The sequence below is a fragment of the Myotis nattereri genome (assembly GCF_964212035.1).
Source record: "Myotis nattereri genome assembly, chromosome: 1".
Lineage (NCBI taxonomy): Eukaryota > Metazoa > Chordata > Mammalia > Chiroptera > Vespertilionidae > Myotis > Myotis nattereri.
The window spans coordinates 230189575-230211760 of NC_138075.1; the positions used below are offsets into that span (position 1 = coordinate 230189575).

Below are 22186 nucleotides of genomic sequence, written 5' to 3' on the forward strand. Positions count from 1 at the left end.
GTCACCCTGGCACTCGGGGTGCTGTCCCACCACAGCCCTTGCTGAGAGAAGCTTCACAAGAAACCCGCATCCCGTAGGAACCAAATGCTGAGCTGGACCAAAGCATGGGTCTCACCATAAAACGCCAGCCAGGGAGGGAGCTCCTGGGCCCATGTCCTCCTAGCTTGGCCATGGAGCTCCCTCCTCCCCCCCTTCTCCCTCCTCCTCCTCCCCCCTCCCCCTCCCCCTCCCTCCTCCCCCTCCTCCTCCCCCTCCTCCCCCTCTTCTCCCTCTCCCTCCCTCCTCCTCCTTCCTCCTCTTCCTCCTCCCCCTCCTCCCCCTTTTCCCCCTCCCTCCTCCCCCTCCTTCTCCCTCCTACTCCTCCCCCCTCCCCCTCCCCCTCCCTCCTCTCCCTCCTCCTCCCCCTCCTCCCCCTCTTCTCCCTCTCCCTCCCTCCTCCTCCTCCCTCCTCTTCCTCCTCCCCCTCCTCCCCCTCCTCCGTGCCCCGGTAGGACTGCTGTGCTGGATGGGCCCAGAGCAGGGCCTGCACCTGCCTCATCCACGGCTTCCCCTGCAGCACCTGGAGGCACTCAGCCGGGGCTGCTGAGTAAACGCGTGTTCATCAGGCCCAGTCGGGGGGCCAGCCCTCGCACTCAGCTGGAAGCCAAAGCCAGCACCATCCTGACCAATCAGAAGAGACCAGTGGTGCCCGGCCAGCATGGCTCGGTGGTCAAGCATCAACCTATGAACCGGGAAGTTAGGGCTCGATTCCCAGTCAGGGCACATGCCCTGGTTGCGGGCTCGATCTCCAGTGTGGGGCGTGCAGGAGGCAGCCGGTCCATGATTCTCTCTCATCATTGATGTTTCTCTCTCCCTCCCTCTCCCTTCCTCTCTGAAATCAATAAAAATATATATACTTTTAAAAAAAAAAAAAAGAGAGAGAGAGAGAGAGCCCTAGCCGGCTTTGGCTCAGTGGATAAAGCATCAGCCTGCGGACTGAAGGGTCTCAGGTTCGATTCCGGCCAAGGGCACATACCTGGGTTGCGGGCTCGATCCCCAGTGGGGGTGTGCAGGAGGCAGCCGATCAATGGTTCTCTCTCATCACTGATGTTTCTATCTCCTTCTCCCTTTCTCTCTGAAATCAATAAAGAAATATATATTTAAATAAATAAATAAATAAATAAATAAATAAATAAATAAATAAAAAAGAGAGACCAGTGGTGCCAACTGGACCTCAACTCACGCGTCTCCCGAGAGCCCTCTTGTTGGCTCATTTGTGCACGTGACTGACGGGCTCTGCCTCGCGGCTCATGCTTTTGGTCCCTGTATGAGTCGCTGCCGCTGATCCTGGTGTTTCTGCTCGGACAGGGAAGGAGCGGCTTGCTGCCTGCCTTGGAGTTCCTGTTCCAGAAGCCTCCCGGTTTTTGGAAAGTTTCTTGCAGAAGTATCGGAAAATCAAGGACTTTGCCCAAGCTACCATTGCCCGGTGTCACCAGACAGGTGAGCCAGCCGCAGCCAGAGCCATGGGCAGGCCCCTCCCCCTCCCTCACCTGGCCTGCAGCAGCTGGGGGTCCCTTGGCCCTGCTCCCAAGTGGGTGGCTAGACAGACAGGACGGTGGGGACTGGGTGAGTCCCCAGCCCTGCTCTATAAATGGGACCAAAAGGCTCCGCCCGACAGGGGTCCAGGGCCAGGCTCTGCTGAGGCACAAAATGAACCCCTTCAGTTAGACGCGGTGATGGGTAAGGAGAGTGCCATCCTGCAGTGAAGATGGAGAGCGCGCTGTCTTAGGAAAAATGCGTGTGCGGTCATAAACTTCCACCATCATCAGTCCCAGATGTCAGAGAAGGTCAAATAGCGCACATTCAGGGCCACGGGGGGTAAGAGTGGTCTCATATCTGCCTGTCGGCGTGGCCACTTGTCCGCCGCTCATTTGGAAGTTTACTGCACCCTAAACGCAGTAATGTTAGCACAGAAGCAAATGGCAGTGGAAGGGTCTCCCTGGGACACAGGCACGGCCCAGCTGGCACGTCACGCAGAGGGGAAAAAATACTTTGAAGGAGTATTTTTAAGAAAAACTGTGAACACAAATGGTTTGTATCCAACACAAGACATTTGGGGAAGAGCAGCCGAGTGAATTAGAGAAAGAAGGAAGGAAATGTGAGAGCAGAAATTCCTGGACAACCGAGGAGGCGGAGGGGGTGCGGAGGGGTTGCGGAGGAGGCAGCTCGGCTGCACCTGAGTGAGGCTGGCATCAGCCCCGCCTTCCTGCGGCTCCGCGGGTTCCCTCAGCACCCAGGCTCTTCTGCCCCGCCCCCAGGGGCTGCTAGTGGCAGGTCTCTCTGAGCCTGTGCCCAGCCCTCATGCCAGGGCAGCCCCAGCTCAGACTCCTCCCAGCCTGACTGCCTGTGCAGACACTGGCCTGTGAGGGAGCCTTCGTGTGCGTCCAGCAGGGCTGGCCAGGCATCCCTGGGCCTGGGGGGTGCGTCCCAGGGAGGCCTGCAGCCACTGGTCCTCATGGAGACCATAGCCCTGACCATCCTGGGCCCAGGAGCCCCACTTGAGAAGAACAGTGCACTGTTAGTTCTGAAATGGGGATGGAACCCGGTGTGGGGAGAGCTATGGGGCCAGGACCCTGAAGACAGAAATGCGATAGGGGCTACTGGGGTGGGGTGGGGGGATGGGACCAGGCGCGACATCAGGGGCAGGCCCTGACTTCACTTAGGGAGCTCACTGCACCTCTGCAGAGCAGGGAGTGTCGCTGTCCCCTCTCACAGCTGCAGGTGCTGGCTGGAGCGGGAGCCGGAGCCCGCCCTCCCTGGGACATAACTTTCAGCAGGTCCAAATGGGAAGTACATGTGCCCTTTGACCCAGAAATCACACTTCCGGCAGACACTGTAAGGAAATAAAACGATCATTAAATTCCTCCACCCACGCTTGTCTCGTGCCTGCCCTGTGGGCTGTGCTGGTGGAGGGACACCCGCTCGATCTCGAGAGGCAATGGGACCTGGCCTGACACGGGACCGGCCAGGGCGTGGGAGCGGCTGCACCAGTTTTGGAATCAGCTGAGGGAGGGCGTGCAAACGTGTCACTGGGCAGGCAGCGAGCGACGGCCACCCCTGCTGCACTTGTCCCCACCACAAACCTGCTGGGCGAGCGACAGACCCGGCGGCCTCAGGGTCAACCTCCCAGAGTCGCTCTGGCTCAGGGCTCCCTGGAGGGTCCTGCTGGGAGAGTTCTGCTGGGCCCCTGGCCCGAATCTGAGGAGCTGTGCCCACCAGGGCACCACACTGCCTGTCTGCTTCTGCCCTTACCCTGCCTTCCTTCCTGTGACCAGGCTATGTGGCGTCCATCATGGGCAGGAGGAGGCCGCTGCCAAGGATCCACGCGCGGAACCAGCAGCTCCGGGCACAGGCAGAGCGGCAGGCGGTGAACTTCGTGGTGCAAGGTACCAGGAGCCCCCAGCTTGCCTGCTGGGTCCATGTGCTGCCCGGGTTTTTAGCAGCTGTAGGGCCAGTGATACCCACCAGATCACCCACCCACAGCCCCGCACCCACAGCCCCAGCCCCCAGAGCAGGAGGCAGGCTGGGTGACACCACATTGTTTGCCTCCGGTTATGCAAACGCCTTAGTCACCTTCAGCCACAGCGTGTGAATAGCTTGTGTCTCGGCAGGAGGTGAGTGAGAGACGTGATCAGGGGCTGCACACCACGTGCCATGAGCTGTCGCCACCTAGGACTCCAGACTCACAGATGGAGGGCGGAGGCCCCGGGCCCAGAGAAGCCTGGAGGATGGATGGGTGGATTCCAGCCCCTCCCGCTGCCTGCTCCCCTTCTCCCCCAGGGGCTGTTCCACAGCTAGAGGAGGGGCCCAGCAGAGGACAGGTCAAGTCCCAGCGCATCCTACAGAGAGCCCAGGAGAGGGGGCAGCAGCTGCTGGGACGGCAGCTAGGATCTGCCTGGGCTCAGTGTAGGGTCTTCCCCAGTCCTGTCTCCCGGCCCGACCCGGACAGAACCGAGGATGGTGACGCCTCCCCATCTTCAGGTGGCACTGATTCCGAGGCAGGTTCTCACGTATGCAGGAGTGGTCCTGACCCATTTCTCCGTGCACTAGGTGTGTGCATTAGGTGTGTGTACTAGGTGTGTACATGGTGTGTACATGGGGTGTGCACTAGGTATGTACATTAAGTGTGTGCACTAGGTGTGTGCAGCGGATGTTCACTGTGTGTGTGCACTAGGTGTGTGCATTGAGTGTGTGCACTAGGTGTGTGCACTAGGTGTGTGCAAGGGGTGTGTACTAGGTGTTTGCACTAGGAGTGTATATTAGGTGTGTGCAAGTGTTCACTATGTGTATGCATTAGGTATGTGCACTAGGCGTGTGCACTAGTGTGCAGGGGGTATTCACTATGTGTGTGCATTAGGTGTGTGCACTAGGTGCGTGCACTAGGTGTGTGCATTGGGTGTGTGCACTAGGTGTGTGCACTAGGTGTGTGCATTAGGTGTGTGCAAGGGGTGTTCACTATGTGTGTGCACTATGTGTGTGCATTAGGTGTGTGCACTATGTGTGTGCATTAGGTGTGTGCATTAGGTGTGTGCAAGGGGTGTTCACTATGTGTGTGCACTATGTGTGTGCATTAGGTGTGTGCAAGGGGTGTTCACTATGTGTGTGCACTAGGTGCGTGCACTGTGTGTGCATTAGGTGTGTGCACTAGGTGTGTGCAGGGGGTGTTCACTAGGTGTGTGTATTAGGTGTGTGCACTAGTGTGCACTAGGTATGTGCACTGTGTGCACTAGGTGTGTGCAGCGGGTGTTCACTATGTTTGTGCACTATGTGTGTGCACTAGGTGTGTGCATTAGGTGTGTTCACTAGGTGCGTGCACTATGTGTGTGCATTAGGTGTGTGCACTAGGTATGTGCACTAGGTGCGTGCACTATGTGTGTGCACTAGGTGTGTGCACTAGGTATGTGCACTATGTGTGTGCATTAGGTGTGTGCACTAGATGTGTACAGGGGGTGTTCATTATGTGTGTGCACTAGGTGTGTGCAGGGGTGTTCACTAGACACCCACTGTGCACCTGGCACTGAGAGACCTGTCCCCTGTGCTGGCAGGACCTGGTTGACTGAGTGAATGCCCACCTGACCACGTGACTCATCCCCACCCACACCCGGCTGCTCTCTGCCCTGCAGAGCTGAGGTCACCAGCATGAAGCCGCACGAGTGACGGGCATGGGAAGGGTTGAGCCACACCGCGCAGTCACTGTGAGGTCACTGTGAGCTGGTGTGACGGGCGGGATTCTAGTCCGTGCCCACGTGCGTGCCCACGTGCGGCAGGACCTGTGCGCATGCAGGACGTCACGCCTGTGACTAGGTTGTGCTACGTGGAAAGGGGGTTTGCGGACATGAGGAAGGCCCCTCGTCAGTGGAGTTCATGGGAAGGGGATCGCCCCGTGGGCCTGACCTACTCAGGTGGGCCCTCAACAGCAGGACTCGGGGTCAGAGCTGGAGACTGACGGCCGCAGTGCGCGCCCACTGGCCATAAGAGCAAACTGCTGGGTGCCCCCACCGTGAGCGGGGCGGCCTCCGGGGCCAGTGCCCTCGGCCCACAGCCAGCATGGACCTGGGCACTCGGTCACTGGCTGCAGGGACAGGCATTTCCCCAGCACCGAGGTCCCGGGGGAGTGGGTCTCCCCTCGCCCAGCAACCAGATGGGGGCCGGGCCGAGTCTCGCACTGGCGTCAGCCTGACGGGCACCCGTGGGGCTCCTGACACGCAGGAGCCAGGAGGTGGTGGGCCCCGAGCTGGGCGGCCGCTGGGGCCTGGGCCTGGGCCTCGCGTTGTTGGTGCAACAGGACCTCTGTGCCCGCAGGCTCGGCCGCAGACCTCTGCAAGATGGCCATGATCCACGTCTTCGCAGCAGTGGCCGCGTCCCCCACCCTGACCGCCAGGTCAGTGAGCGAGCGGCGGCCCGCCCCACCCGGCTAGCGCATGGCCCTGCAGTGCCCAGGGCGGGGGCTGGGGCGGGGGCACTGCTCTCAGGCTGGCCGGCAAGTGCACAACCAGCTCCCGTCCACCCCTGCGTCTGAGTCATCCCCCAAGCCAAGGGCCTCCCCCGAGTCTCCTGTCAGCACCCCGGGAGGGCCCTTCCCCCTCAGCACCCTAGGGCCTGGCACAGCAGCACGGAGGCCACAGGCCCTTCACCTTGGGGCACCCTGAGGTCCTGAGGTTCACCTGGTGCAGAAATGTGTCTCCCCAGGCCCTGGTGCCCCCTTCTCAGAGCCTCTGAGCTCCTTCAGGCACAGCAGCTGCCCCCGGAGGTGGGTGGACCCAGAGCTCTCAGGGCACAGGCTCCAGACTGTCTGCTCCCACCCCCTTCAGTTAGGGTGCTGGTGCCCAGCTCCTGCTGCTGCCCTGCCCCAGGGCCAGCGTCCCACACACCTCACAGGAGGGCCACCGGGGCTACCGGGGCCACAGCTTTGTCTGGTCAGCCTCCACCGCAGTCCTTCCCCCAGTTGCCCCTCCAGAGTGTCCCTGTGGCTGGTTACAGGAGCCCTCGCCCAGCCTCTGCTGGCCCAGGACCACCCTCCCAGCTCCCAGCCCCCGGCCCTGGTGCCCGGCACCTCATCTGAAGTCCCCAGACAAGTGGGCATGTCGGGCCCAGGAGGTCTGGCTCCCTCCTCCGCCGTCCCCAGGGTCACTTTCCAGAGTGGCCTGTCCCTGCCGAAGGGCCCTTCGCAGCTGGTCAGCGTGGCCACCGCCGAGGAGGCGGGCGGGTGGGCAGCAGCGGGTTAGTCACCGTCTCCAGGCACTGTTGCCCCTCTGAACCCCCCTCCGCTCAGAAGCACCCGTGTCTTCCAGACGCCCAGTGTCCACCTGGGCCCGAGCCTTTCCTTCGCAAGTTCAGCAACTGGGTAGAGTCTGCGCCAGGCCCAGGCCGGCCGGGCGGGGGGCCCGAGACCCAGTCACCCTGCCGTCTCCGCCCGGCGGTCGGGCTGGTCCCTGGTTCTGCAGGGACTGGGGGCGCAGAGGACTCCTCTCTGAGCCGCGCCTCGCAGCTGCGCCCAGGTCTCCTGAGGGTTTCAGCTTGGCTCCTCGTCCATGTGTCCGGCTCTCTGTCCGCGCGTCCGGCTCTCCATCCGCGCGTCCGGCTCTCCATCCGCGCGCCGGGCTCTGTGTCCGCGCGCCCGGCTGTGTCCGCGCGCCCAGCTCTGTGTCCGCGTGTCCGGCTCTGTGTCTGCACGTCCGACTCACCGTCCGTGCACCTGGCTCTCTGTCCATGCGTCCAGCTCATTATGCCTGCGTCTGGCTCACTGTACGTGCATCCGGCTCACTGACCGCATGTCTGACTCACTGTCTGTGCATCCGGCTCTCTGTCCATGTGTCCGGCTCTCTGTCCACACGTCTGACTCACTGTCCACGCGTCCGGCTCACTGTCCACGCGTTCGGCTCTCTGTCTACACATCCAGCTCTCGGCGCGTCCGGCTCACTGTCCGCGCGTCCGGCTCTCTGTCCACGCATACAGCTCTCCACGTGTCCGGCGCACTGTCCATGCATCCAGCTCTCCGCGCGTCCGGCTCACTGTCCACACGTCCGGCTCACTGTCCATGCATCCAGCTCTCCGCATGTCCGGCTCACTGTCCATGCATCCAGCTCTCCGCATGTCCGGCTCACTGTCCACGCATCCAGCTCTCCGCGTGCCCGGCTCACTGTCCTCTGTGGGGTCGGTGGGAGGGGAGGGCAGCCTGGGCGAGCTCACCTCCGGCAGGTGCTTCTATGGGGGAGGTGCGGTCTGGAAGCCTGGCTTGTTTCGGGTTTTGTGGGGCTGGTAAAGGGGCTGGTGTGTGAGGATTTGGGGTCCCTGGGTGACAGAGCTGAGGTGAGCAGACACAGTCTTACCCGGAAGCTGACAGCCAGCTGGGCATCTTCCTGCGGGTAGGGGAAGCTGTCACAGCAAACGCATCGTGGGGTTGAGAAAACCGCAGATGGCGTGGGATTGGCGGCGCTTCATTCTCTGTGTTTTCTGAACGTGGCCTGTTCTTCCCAGAGCAGAGGAGGGTCCAGGCTGGGGCTAGAGGGACTGTGGCTCCATGTGAGCTGAGTTTGCCCGAAGCCACAGGCGCCAAGTGTGTGTCCCGTCGCCCCGGGTGCCCCACGGGCTGCAGCGCAGGACAGCCCCCCTCGTGCCACGGCCGGAGCAGGAAGGCGGGGCGCGTTCACCCATCTCTGGCTCAGTGGTCAGGTTGGCGACCTGTGGACAGGCCTGTGGGAACGCTTGGCCATGTTCACGCAGCTGGACCTGCCCTGGGCCTCTGGGAAGGGACCAGGCTCCCGCCTGCATCCCGGCCAGTAGCGGCCTCAGTGCCCTGAGTGCGAGGACAGAGGGCGTGCAGGGCGGAGGATGCTCATCTGCCTGCCCCAGGGCAGCCCCTCCCCTCCCGCGTCTCCAGCCCGCAGTCCAGGGTGCCTGTGGCCTCACTCTCTCAGCCTCCAAAGGGGTCTGGGGTGAGGGGTGCCTCGGGGGTGGGGAGGCGCGGGGGCAGGACCCGGCCTTCCCAGGGGAAAGGGTGAAGGGCGGAGAGTCCGCAGCAGCTCCGGCCGCTCAGGGGTGGACAGGGGCTATGCAGGGGGCCTCGGAGCAGGTGCAGGGCCTGAGTGTGATGCACAGAGGGGCTCGGGGCCGCGGGGCAGGTGCCAGGCAGCAGAGAGCCGCGGACAGGCATGGGTGAGGCCCCTCTGCGGTGCTTCCTGTGTCCCAGCTCCCGGCTAGAAGCACGGGAACGTCCCGTCAGCGTGAGAGTGCGTGGAGGGGACTGCCCGTCCCATCACTCCGAGGTTGTCGGGGCGCAGCGTCCCCTGAGGTGAGCGCCACAGCTCTCAGACGAGGGCCTGTCCCCAGGCTCCTGCCCGTGGCAGGCAGTGCCGTGGGCTCGGAGCTCCTTAGAAGGTGAGACCCACGCTGCCCGCCTGGCTGACTGCAGACAGGGCCCACGCCGAGCCAGAGGCTGCACTAAACCTGTCAGGGCCCGGCTCCCCGAGGGGCTCAGGGAGCTGCCTGGACTGCCCGCCCGCTGTGCCCCTCCTCCTGGGAGGCCATCCTGTGACAACGGGGTGACCCAGGCAGCAGGGCCCATGGGTCCTCCCACTCCCCGCTGGGCCATCTCCTCTCCGACACCCTGTGCCACAATGTGCCCCGTACACTCGCCCCATTGACGCCCCCTCGCTGGGCAGCCAGTGGTGCCCGACCGCGTGGGGTCCTGAATGACCTGCTGGGGTCCAACCCCAGCAGGTCCAGGGGTCCCCAAAGGTGTGGACGGAGTTGGCGAAGAAGGAATGACACAGAGACAGCGTTCAGTTGATCAGCAGCCTAGCCAGGATCTCTAGCCAAGTTCTGGTCAGGATCTCCAGCGAAGTTCTGGTTAGGATCTCCAGCCAGGTTCTGTGTCCGTGTTCTCTTGCTAGGTTCTCCAGCCAGGTTTTCCAGGTTCTCCAGCCAGGTTCTGTAGCCATGTTCCCTCGCTAGGTTCTCCAGCCAGGTTCTGTCCAGGTTCACCAGCCAGGTTCAGTCACCAGGTTCTAGTCAGGTTCTCTTGCCATGTTCTATCCAGGTTCTGTAGCCAGGTTCTGTCTCTAGGTTCTTCAGCCAGGTTCTCTCGCTAGGTTCTGTCTCTAGGTTCTGTGGCCAGTTTCTGTCCAGGATCTTTTGCCATGTTCTCTCCAGCAAAGTTCTTCTGTCTCTAGGTTCTGTGTCTAGGTTCTGTGTCTAGGTTCTGTGTAGGTTCTGTGTCTAGGTTCTGTGTCTAGGTTCTGTGTCCTGTTGTCTTGTTACATCTGTATTTATACCAGTTGATTCCAATCCTATCAATTTCTATTCCAAAGGTTAGGGCGTTTCTTATCTCCATTCCAGGGAGTAAAGATTATGTAGCTTAAGCATGATTGTTCATAGTTAAAGTGATTAACTACCCTCCTGGCACTTACTTAAGGGGTTTTATTCCTTCCCTAACTTCAGGGGAAATCCCTACCTGGGGAAACAATCTTTCTCAGAGAGGTGACCTTGGTTAAAACACATAGTGCCAAGAAGGTGAGCAAACATATTAAGAGCAGTATGCCATATATGCCAGGTCCCTTGAAAACAGCAAGGATGGACCGGCTCCCGGCACTGACCGTGTGGGGTCCCCTCACAGGCTGACACCCCCGGGCTCTGTGTTTCAGGCTGGTTGCCCAGATCCATGATGAGCTGCTGTTTGAGGTGGAAGATGCGCAGGTGCCCGAGTTTGCAGGTGAGCCCAGAGGAGACAGGAAGGCACGTCCGGTCGGCCCGGGTCTGCCTGGGGGTGTGCTCAGGTCCCCCTCCCCTGCCGGTCCTGGGCATGTCTGTCCAGATCTGTGTGGCATGTCAGACTTGGGGGCGTAGGATGGGTGCTCACTGTTAGAGAGGCAGCTCGCTCTGGGACCCCGGAACCAAGCTGGCTGCTCCCCTCTAGGGCCCAGGATGCCCCACGGTGACCCAGGCCCCCCATGGGGCCACCACCGGCACCCAGAGCTGCCCTGCCGGCTTCACCTGGGCCTGCACCCCCATGGGGCTCCTGCCCCCGCTCCTCCCCCTTCCTTGGCCCCAGAGCCTCGAACGGAGCTGCAGGCCTAGCCTGACCCCGGCCCGACCCTGCCCAGCACCTGAGGGCTGAGGAGGCCCAGCTGGGGAACCTGTGGGCGTGGCCCGAGGGGCAGGGGCTCCAACCCCCTTCTCTCTCTCCTAGCTCTGGTCCAGGGAGCCATGGAGGCCTTGCAGCACGTGAGGGCGCTGGAACTGCAGCTGCAGGTGAGGGGCAGCGGGAACCGGGGGCCACACCCCAGCTGCCAGGGACCCCGCGGGGAGGGCACAGTGCCCGGGGCAGGAGCGCCCGGACAGGCCAGGCCCGGCCCTGCCGCAGGCCCCAGCCCGGCTGCTCCCACCTGCCCCCTGAGGAGCCATTACCCTGGCGACAAGGTGTGGCCCTCTGCCTGGGAGAGCCACAGGGTGTCTTTGGGGCATTGGGACTGGGTCAGGCACCCAGGGGCCCCCACCTGCCTCAGGTGCACCGGGCCTGCTGAGCCTGATCCCAGCCCCACCCCTGCTGGTCACCCCTCAGAGGGGCTCCCCCAAGTCAGTGGGAAAAATGGAGGGATAAGGAGGGGGTGGGAGTCCCTGAAGCCTGTGCAGTCACCCTGGTGGGCAGAGCCATGCCTGTCCCTGTCCCTCCGAGGGGGCTCCAGCCACCAGGTCCCCAGCAGCCTCCGCTCTTCCTCCTCGGGTTGTGGCCACACTGTGTGCCCGGAGGGCCCCTGCATGGCCCGTCCGCCCCCAGGCAGTGCTAGATAGTCAGGGAGCACTGCCTGGGCTGGCCAGGGTCAGGGTCCGGGGTGTCCATGCTTGCTCCTGCAGCACGTGGGGACGTGGGGTGCATTCCTTCCATGGAGGCCAGGAGCCCCCAGTAGTCCTGCAGGTGGCAGGGCTGCGGCTGTTGGGGGCCCTCCCCCACCCTAACAAGAGGGGCTCTTGAGCCATGGTCCAGGGATCAAGGCCCCAGGAGGGCTCTCCTGGACCCCTGGAACCTCTCAGGGCCCTGAGGTGGCCAGCACAGGGTGGCACCTGGCCTGGCCCCGCCCCTGCAGGCATGCTCCCTGGCACAGGCCCTGGCAGCTCAGGTGGCAGACTTGGCCAACGTGGAGGTGCTATGCCCAGAGTGTGAGTGTGCGTGAGCTGGCCTGCCTGTCCCCGGGAGTATGCGTTATCGTGCGTCCCGTAGCCGTGTGGCTGTGGGTGTGTTGGGGCGTGTCTGCCTTGCACTGTGGCCGTCCCCGGGTAGGGGACTGGGAGGTGATGGCAAGCTGGCCAGACCTGCACTCACCCCTGGCTGCCACCCACAGGTGCCCCTGAAGGTGAGCCTGAGCACTGGCCGCTCCTGGGGACACCTGGTGCCACTGCAGGAGGCCCTGCCTCGGCCACGCCCCTGTCCTGCCACGTCTCCACACAACCGCCTGGCCAGACCGCACCTGCCGTCTTCCCCTGCATTTCATCCGTAGCCCCGGCGACAGCGGGGGCAGAATCGGCTCCCCAGCCCCTGGGTGGCCTCCCCGAGGCCAGGGCTGGTGTCTGTGCTGGCTGGTGGCTGGAGCAGGACATGGCCCGGCCAAGTGCACCCTCTGGGTCTGCGCCCGAGTAAACGCTGTCCACAAAGCTATCCTCGTCCATTGTCGTGACTTCTTCCCGTGGGTGGGAAGTGCCCGGCTGGGGCTGAGCGCCCCACCTGAGCCGCCGGCCGGCCAGTCCCCACAGGCCACCGGCCAGTGACCAGCCCTGGGAGCAGCTGGCTCCCTGCCTGGGCCGTTCTTCTCCGGTGCCAAGGGAAGGGCCCAGCTGTGCACCCCAAAGCCTCGCAGCAGACGGTGACAGGCACCAGCATGCCCTGCACTGTGGGGAAACCGAGGCACCGGGAGGTTACATCACTGTAATGCACACATGGCTGCCTCTGTGGCGGCCCCTGAGAGTGTGTTCCAGGTCCTCCCACCAGCTTCCGGGTCTGGATCTGGGCTCCGACTGGGCCTGTGGCACCTGTCAAGGCGGGGGAGCATGTTGATGCGCCCACTGGGCCCAGGAGCTCCTGTCCCCGGGGGCCTGGCTGCCCCTGCTGACACGCGGCTGGGTTCTGTGCTGCCTTCACGGAGCCCTCGGGATGCACCGTCCTTGGGAGCCCTGGTCACCAGGTCCCAGGCCCAGCCCCCCTTCTCTCGTTCCGGGCTGCGCCTGGCCCCGCCTGCAGCCCGCAGCCTGCGCCTAGACGTCTTTACTGCGCTGTCACCTCAGAGCACACCCTCTGGGGGCTTCACAGGGGCCATCTGGCCCAAAAAAATGAACAGCCTGGGAACTGACCCCACAGCCTGGCCTGTGCACCCAACGGCCCCAGGCTGAGGGCAGACGCCTCGGGAGGGAGGTGGGGAGCTGTCTGGGGCAGGGCTGGCCGGGTCCCCATCAACAAAGCCAGGGCCCACCCTGAACCTCTCCTCGCTCTTGTCACCACCTGGACCCCCAGCCCCTCCTGTCGGCCCCACTGCCACCCCCAGGCCTACAGGGAGTGCCCCGCAGAGGGTGCCAGACAGGGACAGGGCATCTCAGCCCACAGGCTCCCCCGAGTCTCCAGGAAACCAGCCCTTCCCGCCCGCGCCAGGCTGGGGCCGCCTCAAGAAAGCACGGAGGCCGATTCCGCCAGCTCTGGTTTTATTGAAGAACAGCAGCATCGGGGCGCGCAGGTCGAAGGGCCACCCCCACACCCTCCTGCTGCTCACACACCCACAGGAGCGGGGACCCTGCCCCCCGGCCCTGTGGCCTGTCCCTCTGGAGCTCAGCTCGCCGCTGCCCTGGGCCCTCCTGGGGGTGGTTTGGCACATCCTGGGGTCTCAGGAGTCACCCAGTCGTGGGCTCACAACAGTAAGCCAGGCACCTGACAGGCTCCGGGCCCACCGGGCCAGACGCAGCGTCCATGCCAGCCGTGGCCAACAGCCAGGCGAGGTGACTCCACGTCACCAAGTCTGACCTCAGCCATCCTCCCCACACGCCCAGACCCAGGCAGAGCCTCGTCTGGGTCATGCCACCTCCATGCCCAGCCGCCCGGCACCCCCGCTGGGAAGGAGCGCCCCATTCGCAGTTCCCGGCCCCACAGGCCCAGCACAGCACCTCCCGGCCTCCCTGCCCAGGCTCCCCCCGTGACCACACGTGCCCGAGTGCACAGGCCGGCACCCCTTCTCCCAACGGGCTGATTATTGCTGTTTAAAAGCCACCCAGCAGCTCTGGCCACACCCACGGGCGTGTCCTGGGCATCCAGGAGCCCACCTCCCAGGCCTGCCCTTCCCAGCCCAGACCTGACCCCAAAGCCTCCTGGGAATGCCCCAGCACAGAACACAGCACGGGGCCAGAACTGACGCAGAAGTCGCTTCAAACCGACGCAGCGATGCCGCCCACCTGGCAGGACACGGACAGGAAGGGGCTCCAGCCCCCCCAGGCGGCTGCCCCACAGGCACGCGGATCGCCAACGTGCCCGCGGCCAGAGCCAGCCCCGTGGCCCCCACCTCCCTCCAAGGGGCTTCTTGGAGGAAAGACCGCAGAGTTGGAGGGGCCAGCAAGGACCCCTGGCCTCAGGCCGCCTGTGGGAGGGCCTCCAGCCCACACCTTCCTGCAGGACAGGCCTCACCCTCCAGGCAGCATCCCTGCCCTCCGCCCTCTCCTCCCGGCTGCACTGGGAGGCCAAGCCGGACACGGGGTGAAACGGGAGAGGCCCCATGGCGCCTCAGCACCTGCAGACCACTGGCCCGGGGGGCCTGCTGGGCAGTGGGAGCTGCCCTGGGGATGGCCACCAGACACATGCCAAGACCCTGGTGGTGCCAGGCCAGGCCCAGGAGCCCTCAGCTGCCCTGGATCCCACTGCCTGGAGCTGCCCAGCTAACGAACATTCCGGAACACGCTGCCTCCTGCTCTCTGCTCCCAAACAGGGATCCTGGGAGCCCCGAGCCCTGAGCAACCCCTGGCCCGGCTCACTCTTCCGGAGCCTCAGGGGGCGCCCCGGGGCCCGCAGGGAGAAGGGCCCAGGCTGCCAGGGCCCACGGAGAAGCTAGAGACTCGTCACTGAGCGGCCTGGGGAGGATGCTTCAGAGGTAGAAGAGGTAAAGTCAGGATTTCTACAAACGTATAAAAGTCACATCTCAGGGCATGTTCTGGAGCAGTTGGCACCCAGGCTGGAGGAAAGCAGCAGCCGGGCAGCCCCTGCAGGGGGGTCCCGCTCTCGCCAGCAGGCGGCTGGGGGGGGTCTGTCCCCGTGGACCTCGGGATCTGCCAAGCAACACTGCCCTGGCGAGGGCCTGTCCTGGTGCAGGGCACGCCCAGCTGGGTGGGCGCAGACGTCTCTGCCCACAGCGACTAGGCACCGGGGTTCCCGACACGGCGCCCCGCCACACCCTCCTGGCATCTCTCCCGCCTCCTGGCAGCACCAAAGGGCAATAAAAGTCCTGGTGGCGTCCACCCACTGTGGGCCATCTGACCAGGAAGACAGGGCCCACCCAGGTCCCTCTCGGACAGATGCCGGCAGAGCAGGAGGCGGCCACACCTCTGCCCAGAAGCAGGCCAGCGAGGTGTCCATCCCCAACCAGATGACAGCCCAGGCTCCGCCCTCCCAGCCCTGGGCACCAGCAGCTCCTCCCACCTCAGGGACAGAGGCTGGGAAGGCACAGGATCAAAGAGCTCGCCCTACCCCCCACCCCCCCACAGCTACCACCTCGACCACCATGCTGACCCGCCGGGCCCCATGGCCGCGGAGGCTGCTCCCAGCCAGAACCCAGCCAACAGAAAGGAGAAAGGCACAGCTTTTCCATTTTGCTAAAACGCTTTACGTCTGTCTGTATAATCCAGGTTAACAAAATCTGAGCTGCAAGAAAATAGGGTGCCGATTTCTGTACAGTCTACAAAACTCCCACCCCGAGTGGGGCCGGCCTCCGGGGTATGTACAGGGGAGAGCGGGGTCTGTACAGTGCTCCGCCAACGCCTCACGCCACAGCACGCAGGCACCGGGGAAACCGGGCACCCTGCTCGCTCGCTCACTTCCAAAGCCCCTTTAGGAACGTCCCCTCCGCGGCCCATGCGGGTCCCTTCCTCCCAGCCCCCAGTGAAGGGGTCTCGGCGGCGGGTCCAGGCTCACAGCTGGACGTGCGGCCACTGCCGACCACCTGCTCGTCCCCGCCCGGGCCACCCTGCCCGACGGCCCCGGCCCCAACCTCAGGAGGCCGAGCAGCGCCAGCGTCCAGGCCCCCAGCCAAGCTGGACGGAGGGCCCACTGGTCCCTCCCAAAGGCAGCGGCACATCCGAGCTGGGCAGGGGCCTCAGCCTCCTCACAAACTAGGAATGCTCTTTGGGGGAAATGATGCTAATCAGGAGCTCCCTCCTGATTCCAAATTTTGAAACCCTCCACCCACCCGGACCAAACTGGGCGGGAAATAGCGCCTATTCTAGACCACACGGGTGTGCGTGTGAGGGCGTCAACTACCGTTTGTCCCGAGAATTACAGGCATGCAGAGTGCTATTCTGTCTAAATAACTTATTAAAAAAACAGGTTGGTTCCAGGCGAGGGGAAGCTGTGGGCTGTGGTGGTGGCAGCGGCTGGGCTCATATTCACAGGGCAGGCTGAGGCCAGGTCTGGGGGGGCGAGGGGGAGGCCTCCCCACCCTGCTCCCCTGCAGGGCTCTGACCCAGGCTGTGCAGCAGGTTGCTATGGGAACCACACCTGGTGATGACGCCAATCAGCAAAGCCTGGGCAGGGGAGGGGTGGGGGCCAAAGGGAAAGGCGATTGGGTGTCAAAGCAAAGCGGAACCAGGTGAAGCGAGGGCTCTTGAGACAGGCCTCCTGCAAGCAGGTGGCTCCGGGGCTGGCTCCAGGCGGGCAGGGACGCTCCCCAGTCTGGGCCCCATGGGCAGGCAGCCGGGCGGGCGGGAGGTGTGGGCATGCGGCATGCTGCAGCCAGCCACGTGCTCAGCATGCACAGAGCGGAGGCCTGAGGGGCAGTGGCCGCCGGCCCAGCAGGCCACGCCTCCTGGGGACCCATGGCTGAGCCAGAGCCGGGCCAGCGGCCAGCGATCTGCTGGGCAAGGGCCTCACTACAGAGGTTCTGTGCTTGGTGGGCAAGGCTGGGCCGGGGCTGACGGCTGTGGGCCAGGAGCCCTGCCACCCAGGGCCGGGCAGCGGCGTGGGCCTGCGGTGGTCCATGCTGTCACTCTTCAGGGCGTGGTCCCAGCAGGATGGGCGGGCAGGGGGCCATGGCTGCAAACGACCCACCCCCCGAAGTGTCATGGACGAGCAAGAGCCCCGCCCCCCCGAGAACCAGCCAGAGAACCACGTGATGTTGAAGAAGGAAAAACCCAACAGAAACGCCAAGGCGAGCGCCTGCAAGCGGCCCGGGTGGGGGCGGGCGGGTGCGGGCAGCGGGCGGCGGGCGGGCAGCGGTCACTCCTCGCGCAGCTGCAGGCGGTAGCGGTGGTAGCGGACCTGGAAGAAGAGGCGCTCGGCCAGCGAGAGGGTCATGCCGGGCAGCACGTAGTGGTCACTGCAGCCCATGTGTCTGAAGCCCAGCGACTCGTAGAGCTTGTGGGCGGCCACCTTGACGGCCGTCGTCCCCAGCACCACGGCGGAGTAGTTGTGCACCACGGCGAACTCCAGCACCTTGCGGCCCAGCGCCTTGGCGATGCCCTTGCCGCGGAAGCGCGAGTCCACGGACATGCGCAGCAGCTCCAAGGTGTTGTCCGCCTCGTGGGCCCGCGCCGCCACGATGCCCACCACGTTGCCATCCAGCACGGCCACCCAGAAGCAGGAGCCTGCGGGGGACAGGGCGGTCAGGGCTGGCTCTGCCGTGGGGCACCGCTGCCCGAGAGCTGGGCAGGCCTCAGCCGATCGGCCGCTTCCCTGCCTGGCAGCCAAATGCCTGGACACCACGGCCAGCCAGAGAGAGGCCGTGAGGGCCACAACCCCTCGGCCTCAGGGGACCTCAGGGGCCTGTGGCCGTGCCAACCCTGTGGCCCTCCCTCTCCCGGGTCAGGGGCGGCTGGGCCTGGGAGCCCGTGACCCTGGGAGGCTCAGAGGAAGGTCTGTGGACACTCTCCATTGGGGAGCCGGGATGGCCATGGGCACCCCCTGACCCTGGCCTCTCCTGGGCAGCCAGCCCGGTGACCAGACCAGCTGTCCCCACTCCTGGCCCAGACCCATCACAGCCCCATGCAGGACAGGAAGGCGGGGAGCCCTCAGCAAGGAGGGGGAGAAGATGGAGACAGAGGACGGACTGCAGGGCACAGGCCACTGGGAGAGCCTGTCAGCTCTGACCGAGGCCCAGGGGCTGCAGGAGGCAAAGGGCCGCTGGGGCGGGGGTGCCCGCTCCAGGGCACGGGCCTGCTCAAGGCCACGCCAGCTTCCTCACTGAATCCTCCCACCCCAACCCCTCCTCGAGCAGCCAAACTCTCCCCCGTCAGCCAACCAGCTCCGTCTCCTTTACCCGCCTCTGAGGCCCGACATGGCCGAGCTGGGAATGGCTGAGCGACTGCCCACCTGCTGGCCTGCCCGCCCACCCAAAGGTCAGTGCTGGGAGCCTCGCCTCCCCCAGGCCTCGGTTTCCCCACCAATCCAGCGCGGCCCCGTGGGGTCTTCCGCAGACCCCGCCCATGTCTCAGGGGGCCACTCAGGGACACTGCAGCCCAGAGAGTGCAGACCCGAGTGCCAGTCCTCATGCCACAGCCGGCCCCCAGCCGGACCGGACCCCCCCCAGCTCCTGCGGCCTCGCCCGTCGGGCCCGGCTGGCATAGGCAGAGCCAGGCAGCAGCTGGGCTCCTCGGGGCTGAGATGTTTTGTCTGCACCTGGGAAAGGGTCAAGGGGAACCAAAGGTGCCAAGGCTGCTGCCGGGCTGCGGTGGGCACGGAGCTGGCAGTGCCGGGAAGGCCACCCTGGCTCTGGGACACTTCCTCTCTGGCCCCCCACTGTCCTTCCCTGACACCAGGCTCTTGCTAGACCCCCCCAACTATCCGGGCACATCTGTCCCCTCTCCCCAGACCTGAGCCCTCAGCACCGGGGGGCGGGGGGGGGGGGCTCTCACCCCCGAGGGCCAAGATGACAGACGGCCCTTGGTTCTGGGCATGGAGACCAGGGCCCTGCCTCCCACCCCCAGGACCCAGCCCCAGGCCAGCCTGGAGGACAGAGGGGCCAGGGCGAGACCCTCTGGCTCACTAAGTGCCCAGAGACCAGAAGCAAACAGTAAGGCCCTTGCTCCCAGGGTCCCCGCCACCCAGCCCCCTCCCCCGCGGGGCCCTCTCTGCCTGCCACTGCCCCCCCCCCCCCCCGCCCCCAGCCCCGGTGCCCAGGCCAGCCCAGGACCCAGCAGGCACCACGAGCACCTCGGCCAGATAGGACCTTCGAGAGGGGAGACCCCACCCTCAGCACAGGCCCCCAGCACCCGGCCTCAGAGGACTGAGGAGGCCCAGGGCGAGCGGCCCGTGGACACTCAGACCTCGGACCAGAGGCCGAGCTCTGCCCCAGGCCCTGCCCCCCAATCCCGGCCAGGCCCTCAGTCACCCTGGAGCCTAGTGGCGGGGCCGGCTTGGCCTGGGGCTGCCGAGGTGGGAGCGGCCAGGAGGGGCAGGGGAAGAGGGGCGCCGCGCTCACCGGGCGGCTTCATGTAGTACTGCTCGATGTCGGCCATGTCCGTGTGCAGCGCGCAGTCCAGGTAGGCGAGGACCACCTTCCGGCTGTAGTAGTAGCGCAGCGCCAGCAGCCCCGCCGGCACCAGGCAGGTCAGCAGCAGCGAGCCCGTGAGGGCCCAGCAGAGCCCTGCGGGAGGGGGGGCACGGTGAGGACATGGGGGGCACGGTGAGCGGAGGGGGGGCACGGTGAGGACATGGGGGGCACGGTGAGCGGAGGGGAGGACGGACGGTGAGGGGGAGGGAGATGGGCAGGAAGCAGCCACCACTGCACCTCCGAGCCGGGGACGGGACCAGCCCGTGAGCCCGGAGGAGAGACGAGGCCAAAGGCGCCAGGACTGTCCTCCCGGGGGAGCCTGGCCTCCGGCCCCTCCCCGTCCCCTGTGCACCGTCCCCCGAGGACGCAGGGCCCTTTAACCTGAGGTCGCAGGGGTCTCCTCCGAGGACCCGCCTCGGGCAGCGGCCTCCCCCCGAACCCCCCTCGGGAAGCGGCACCTTCAGGACCAGCCCCGGGCGCCAGGGGTGAGGGCAGGAGCGGCCGCAGGCAGGTGGCTGCGGGGAGAGCGGCCTCCGCCGCATGACCTTGGGGGCGTCGCACCCGCCCGAGCCTCAAGCTGCTCATCTGGAAAATGGGGAGCAGAGGCCTCAACGCCCCTGCGGGGCTGCGCACCCCAAGGCCCGTGTCCCCGCTGTGTCCTCGGCGCACCCCTCCCGCACCCGCACCCGCACCCGCACCCGCAGGCGGGCCGCCGCCCCCATAAATTAGCACCCGGAGCCGCGAGGCAGCCGCCCCCGCCCGCGGGTTAAATATAGTCACACGCGGAGGGCGCCGGCCTCGGCCCCGCGCCCCCACCCGCGGACTCGGCCGGCGGGGACCCCGCTCTCCCGCCCGCCGCCCCCCGCCCGCGCCGGTTCCCACGCCCCCGCCCCGGACGCCTGGGTCGGGAGCCGGGCCAGCCCCGCAGCGGGAGGCCCCGACCCGGCCGCCGCAGAGCGCGGGGCGCGCGGGGGCGCGGGCGGGGGCCGCGGGGGCCGCTCCCTCCGAGCCGAGTCCCGGCCACCGGGCGGGGGGCGGCGTGTCCGGGCGGACGGCGGCCCGCACTGACCGGCCAGCAGGGCGCAGAGCAGCTGCGCGCGCGGGTGCTGCCGCAGGCCGCGGAAGGCCGTGTTGGGGATGCGCTCCATGATGCCGTCGTAGAAGATGCGGCACGCCGCCTCCTGCTCGGCCGCGCGGAACTCGCGGATGTGCACGCCGCGCCCCTCCGGGGGCCCCGCGCCCCCCGCGCCGCCCGGGGGCTGCGGCTGCGGCTCCGGCTGCGGCTCGGGCGGGGGCGCGGCGGGCAGCGGGGGCCACATGGCGGCGGCGAGCAGCGCGTCCTTCTTGGCCCCCGGCAGCGCCTCATGGTCCTCGGCGGCCACGATCTTCGTCTCGCAGACCATGTCGGGCTCACAATGCATGCACCCGGCGGGCGGCGCGGGGCGCGGGGCGCGGGCGGGGCGGGCGGGGCGGGCGGGCCGGGCCCAGGGCAAGGGCGCGGCGCCCTCGGACCCGCGGCGGCGGCGGCGGCGGCGGCGGCTCAGGGGCGCGGGGCGGAGGCGGCGGGCGGCCGGGGCGCGCGCGGGGAGCTGCGCCGCATCTTGGAGGAGGATTTATAATGCGGCGGCGCCGGTGCGGCCGCGGCGCCCGGGGTCCCGCAGGGTCCTAGCGTCCACTGCATTGGCTGCGGGGTCACCATGTGACCGCGGGGGCGGGGGCCGACGCCGCCTCCGCGCCCGCCCGGTGGCACATTTGCGCGCCGCGCGGCGGCCGGGCTCCGGCGGCTGCGGGAGGGAGGGCGCCCGGGTGGGGGCGGCCGCCTCGCCGAGTGCCGGGGACCTGCGAGCGCGGCCGGGGAGCTGGCCGGAGGGGGCGCTCCGGGGGCCCCGCACCCCCGCTGTGCGGTCCGGGAAGCCGCGGATCGGGACCGGGCCTTGGGCCCCGCAGCGCCGCGTCCTCTTCCTCCGCAGCCGCCGGTCGCGGTCACGAAGGCACCTTCGTCTCCCGCCCCGTTGTCGGGGCGCGGCACCCCAGCCCCCCCGCCTGGCGCCCCTGGGAACGTGCGCCCGGAGCTGCGCGGGCTGGAGGCGAGGGGGTGCGACCGGAGCGGGTCTGACGTCCGCGCCGCGCAGCGCGCCACCCCCCTTTAGACACCGGACCCCGGGGCGGGGGCGGGGAGGAGGGGGTGCGGCCGCAGGACCCCTCCCGGCCTTCCGTGGCCCACGCATGCGCCCTGCAGTCTCGGTGCAGGTGCAGGGGGGCCTCCGGCGGATCCTCCTGCCCCTGAGAGCCTGACCGGCCAGCGCTGCGGGTCAGGGGGAGGCCGGAGGGGGGGCGGTCGCCCCAGAACCCTTGGCACTTCAGGAGCCCCGCCCGCCGCTCCGCACCCCTCTCCTCATCGCCAGCACCCCCCGAGGTGACCCCACCAGCGGCCGGAGCTGAGTTCCCTGCTCCGCGCTGGTGGCTAGAGGCCCGTCGGCCCACAGAGCCCAGCCAGGCGCCTGTGGTCACCCGGGGCCTGGGCGGGGCTGTCCTTGCCTGCACCCCCGCTAAGGGACGCGGGGAGGGGCGGCCGGACCAAGGCGCTGAACTAGTCTTCGGCCAGGGCTGCGGAGGGGGGACAAAGGGGGGCACCCCCACACCATGCTCCCAGGTGCCAGGATTGCCAGGTGCCTGGTGATCTGAAGTGGGTTCAGGAGCAGCTCAGGGCCCTGCTGCTTGTGTAGCCGGTGGGACAGGCCCGCAGTGAGACCAGCCCCCAGGGGCCAGAGAGATGCCAACAGCAGGCAAGGGGTCCAGGCAGGAAAACCCAGGGGTTGGGGAGCCGCACTGGGTGCCTAGAAGGTCAGGGGAATTCAGAGGAAGGGGAGCGGGGCTTGGCGCTGGGTCAGGGGCTTGGGGAGCACTGTCCTGGCCAGGAAAGG

At 66.4% G+C, this 22186-nt stretch overlaps 2 protein-coding genes across 2 annotated transcripts in view; one reads left to right on the forward strand and one right to left on the reverse strand.

Annotated features, from left to right (window-relative positions):
- The window catches only part of POLN (DNA polymerase nu), a 103323-nt gene extending 91134 nt beyond the window's left edge, over positions 1–12189 (forward strand). The window contains exons 20-25 of the mRNA XM_081092581.1: positions 1348–1479; positions 3315–3425; positions 5842–5920; positions 10182–10249; positions 10727–10788; positions 11877–12189. Of these exons, the coding sequence (XP_080948707.1) occupies positions 1348–1479; positions 3315–3425; positions 5842–5920; positions 10182–10249; positions 10727–10788; positions 11877–12032 (608 nt within the window). The 3' untranslated portion in view covers positions 12033–12189. The remainder of the gene's footprint in view (positions 1–1347; positions 1480–3314; positions 3426–5841; positions 5921–10181; positions 10250–10726; positions 10789–11876) is intronic.
- Positions 12190–13207: 1018 nt separating this feature from the next.
- On the reverse strand, positions 13208–20694 carry NAT8L (N-acetyltransferase 8 like). The gene is made up of 3 exons (XM_081092720.1): positions 20332–20694; positions 19191–19355; positions 13208–17358 (listed from the first exon to the last, which is right to left on the reverse strand). The coding sequence occupies exons 1-3, from the start codon at positions 20681–20683 to the stop codon at positions 16991–16993; spliced, it is 885 nt and encodes a 294-aa protein (XP_080948846.1). The 5' UTR covers positions 20684–20694; the 3' UTR covers positions 13208–16990.
- Between the last annotated feature and the right edge of the window lie 1492 nt (positions 20695–22186).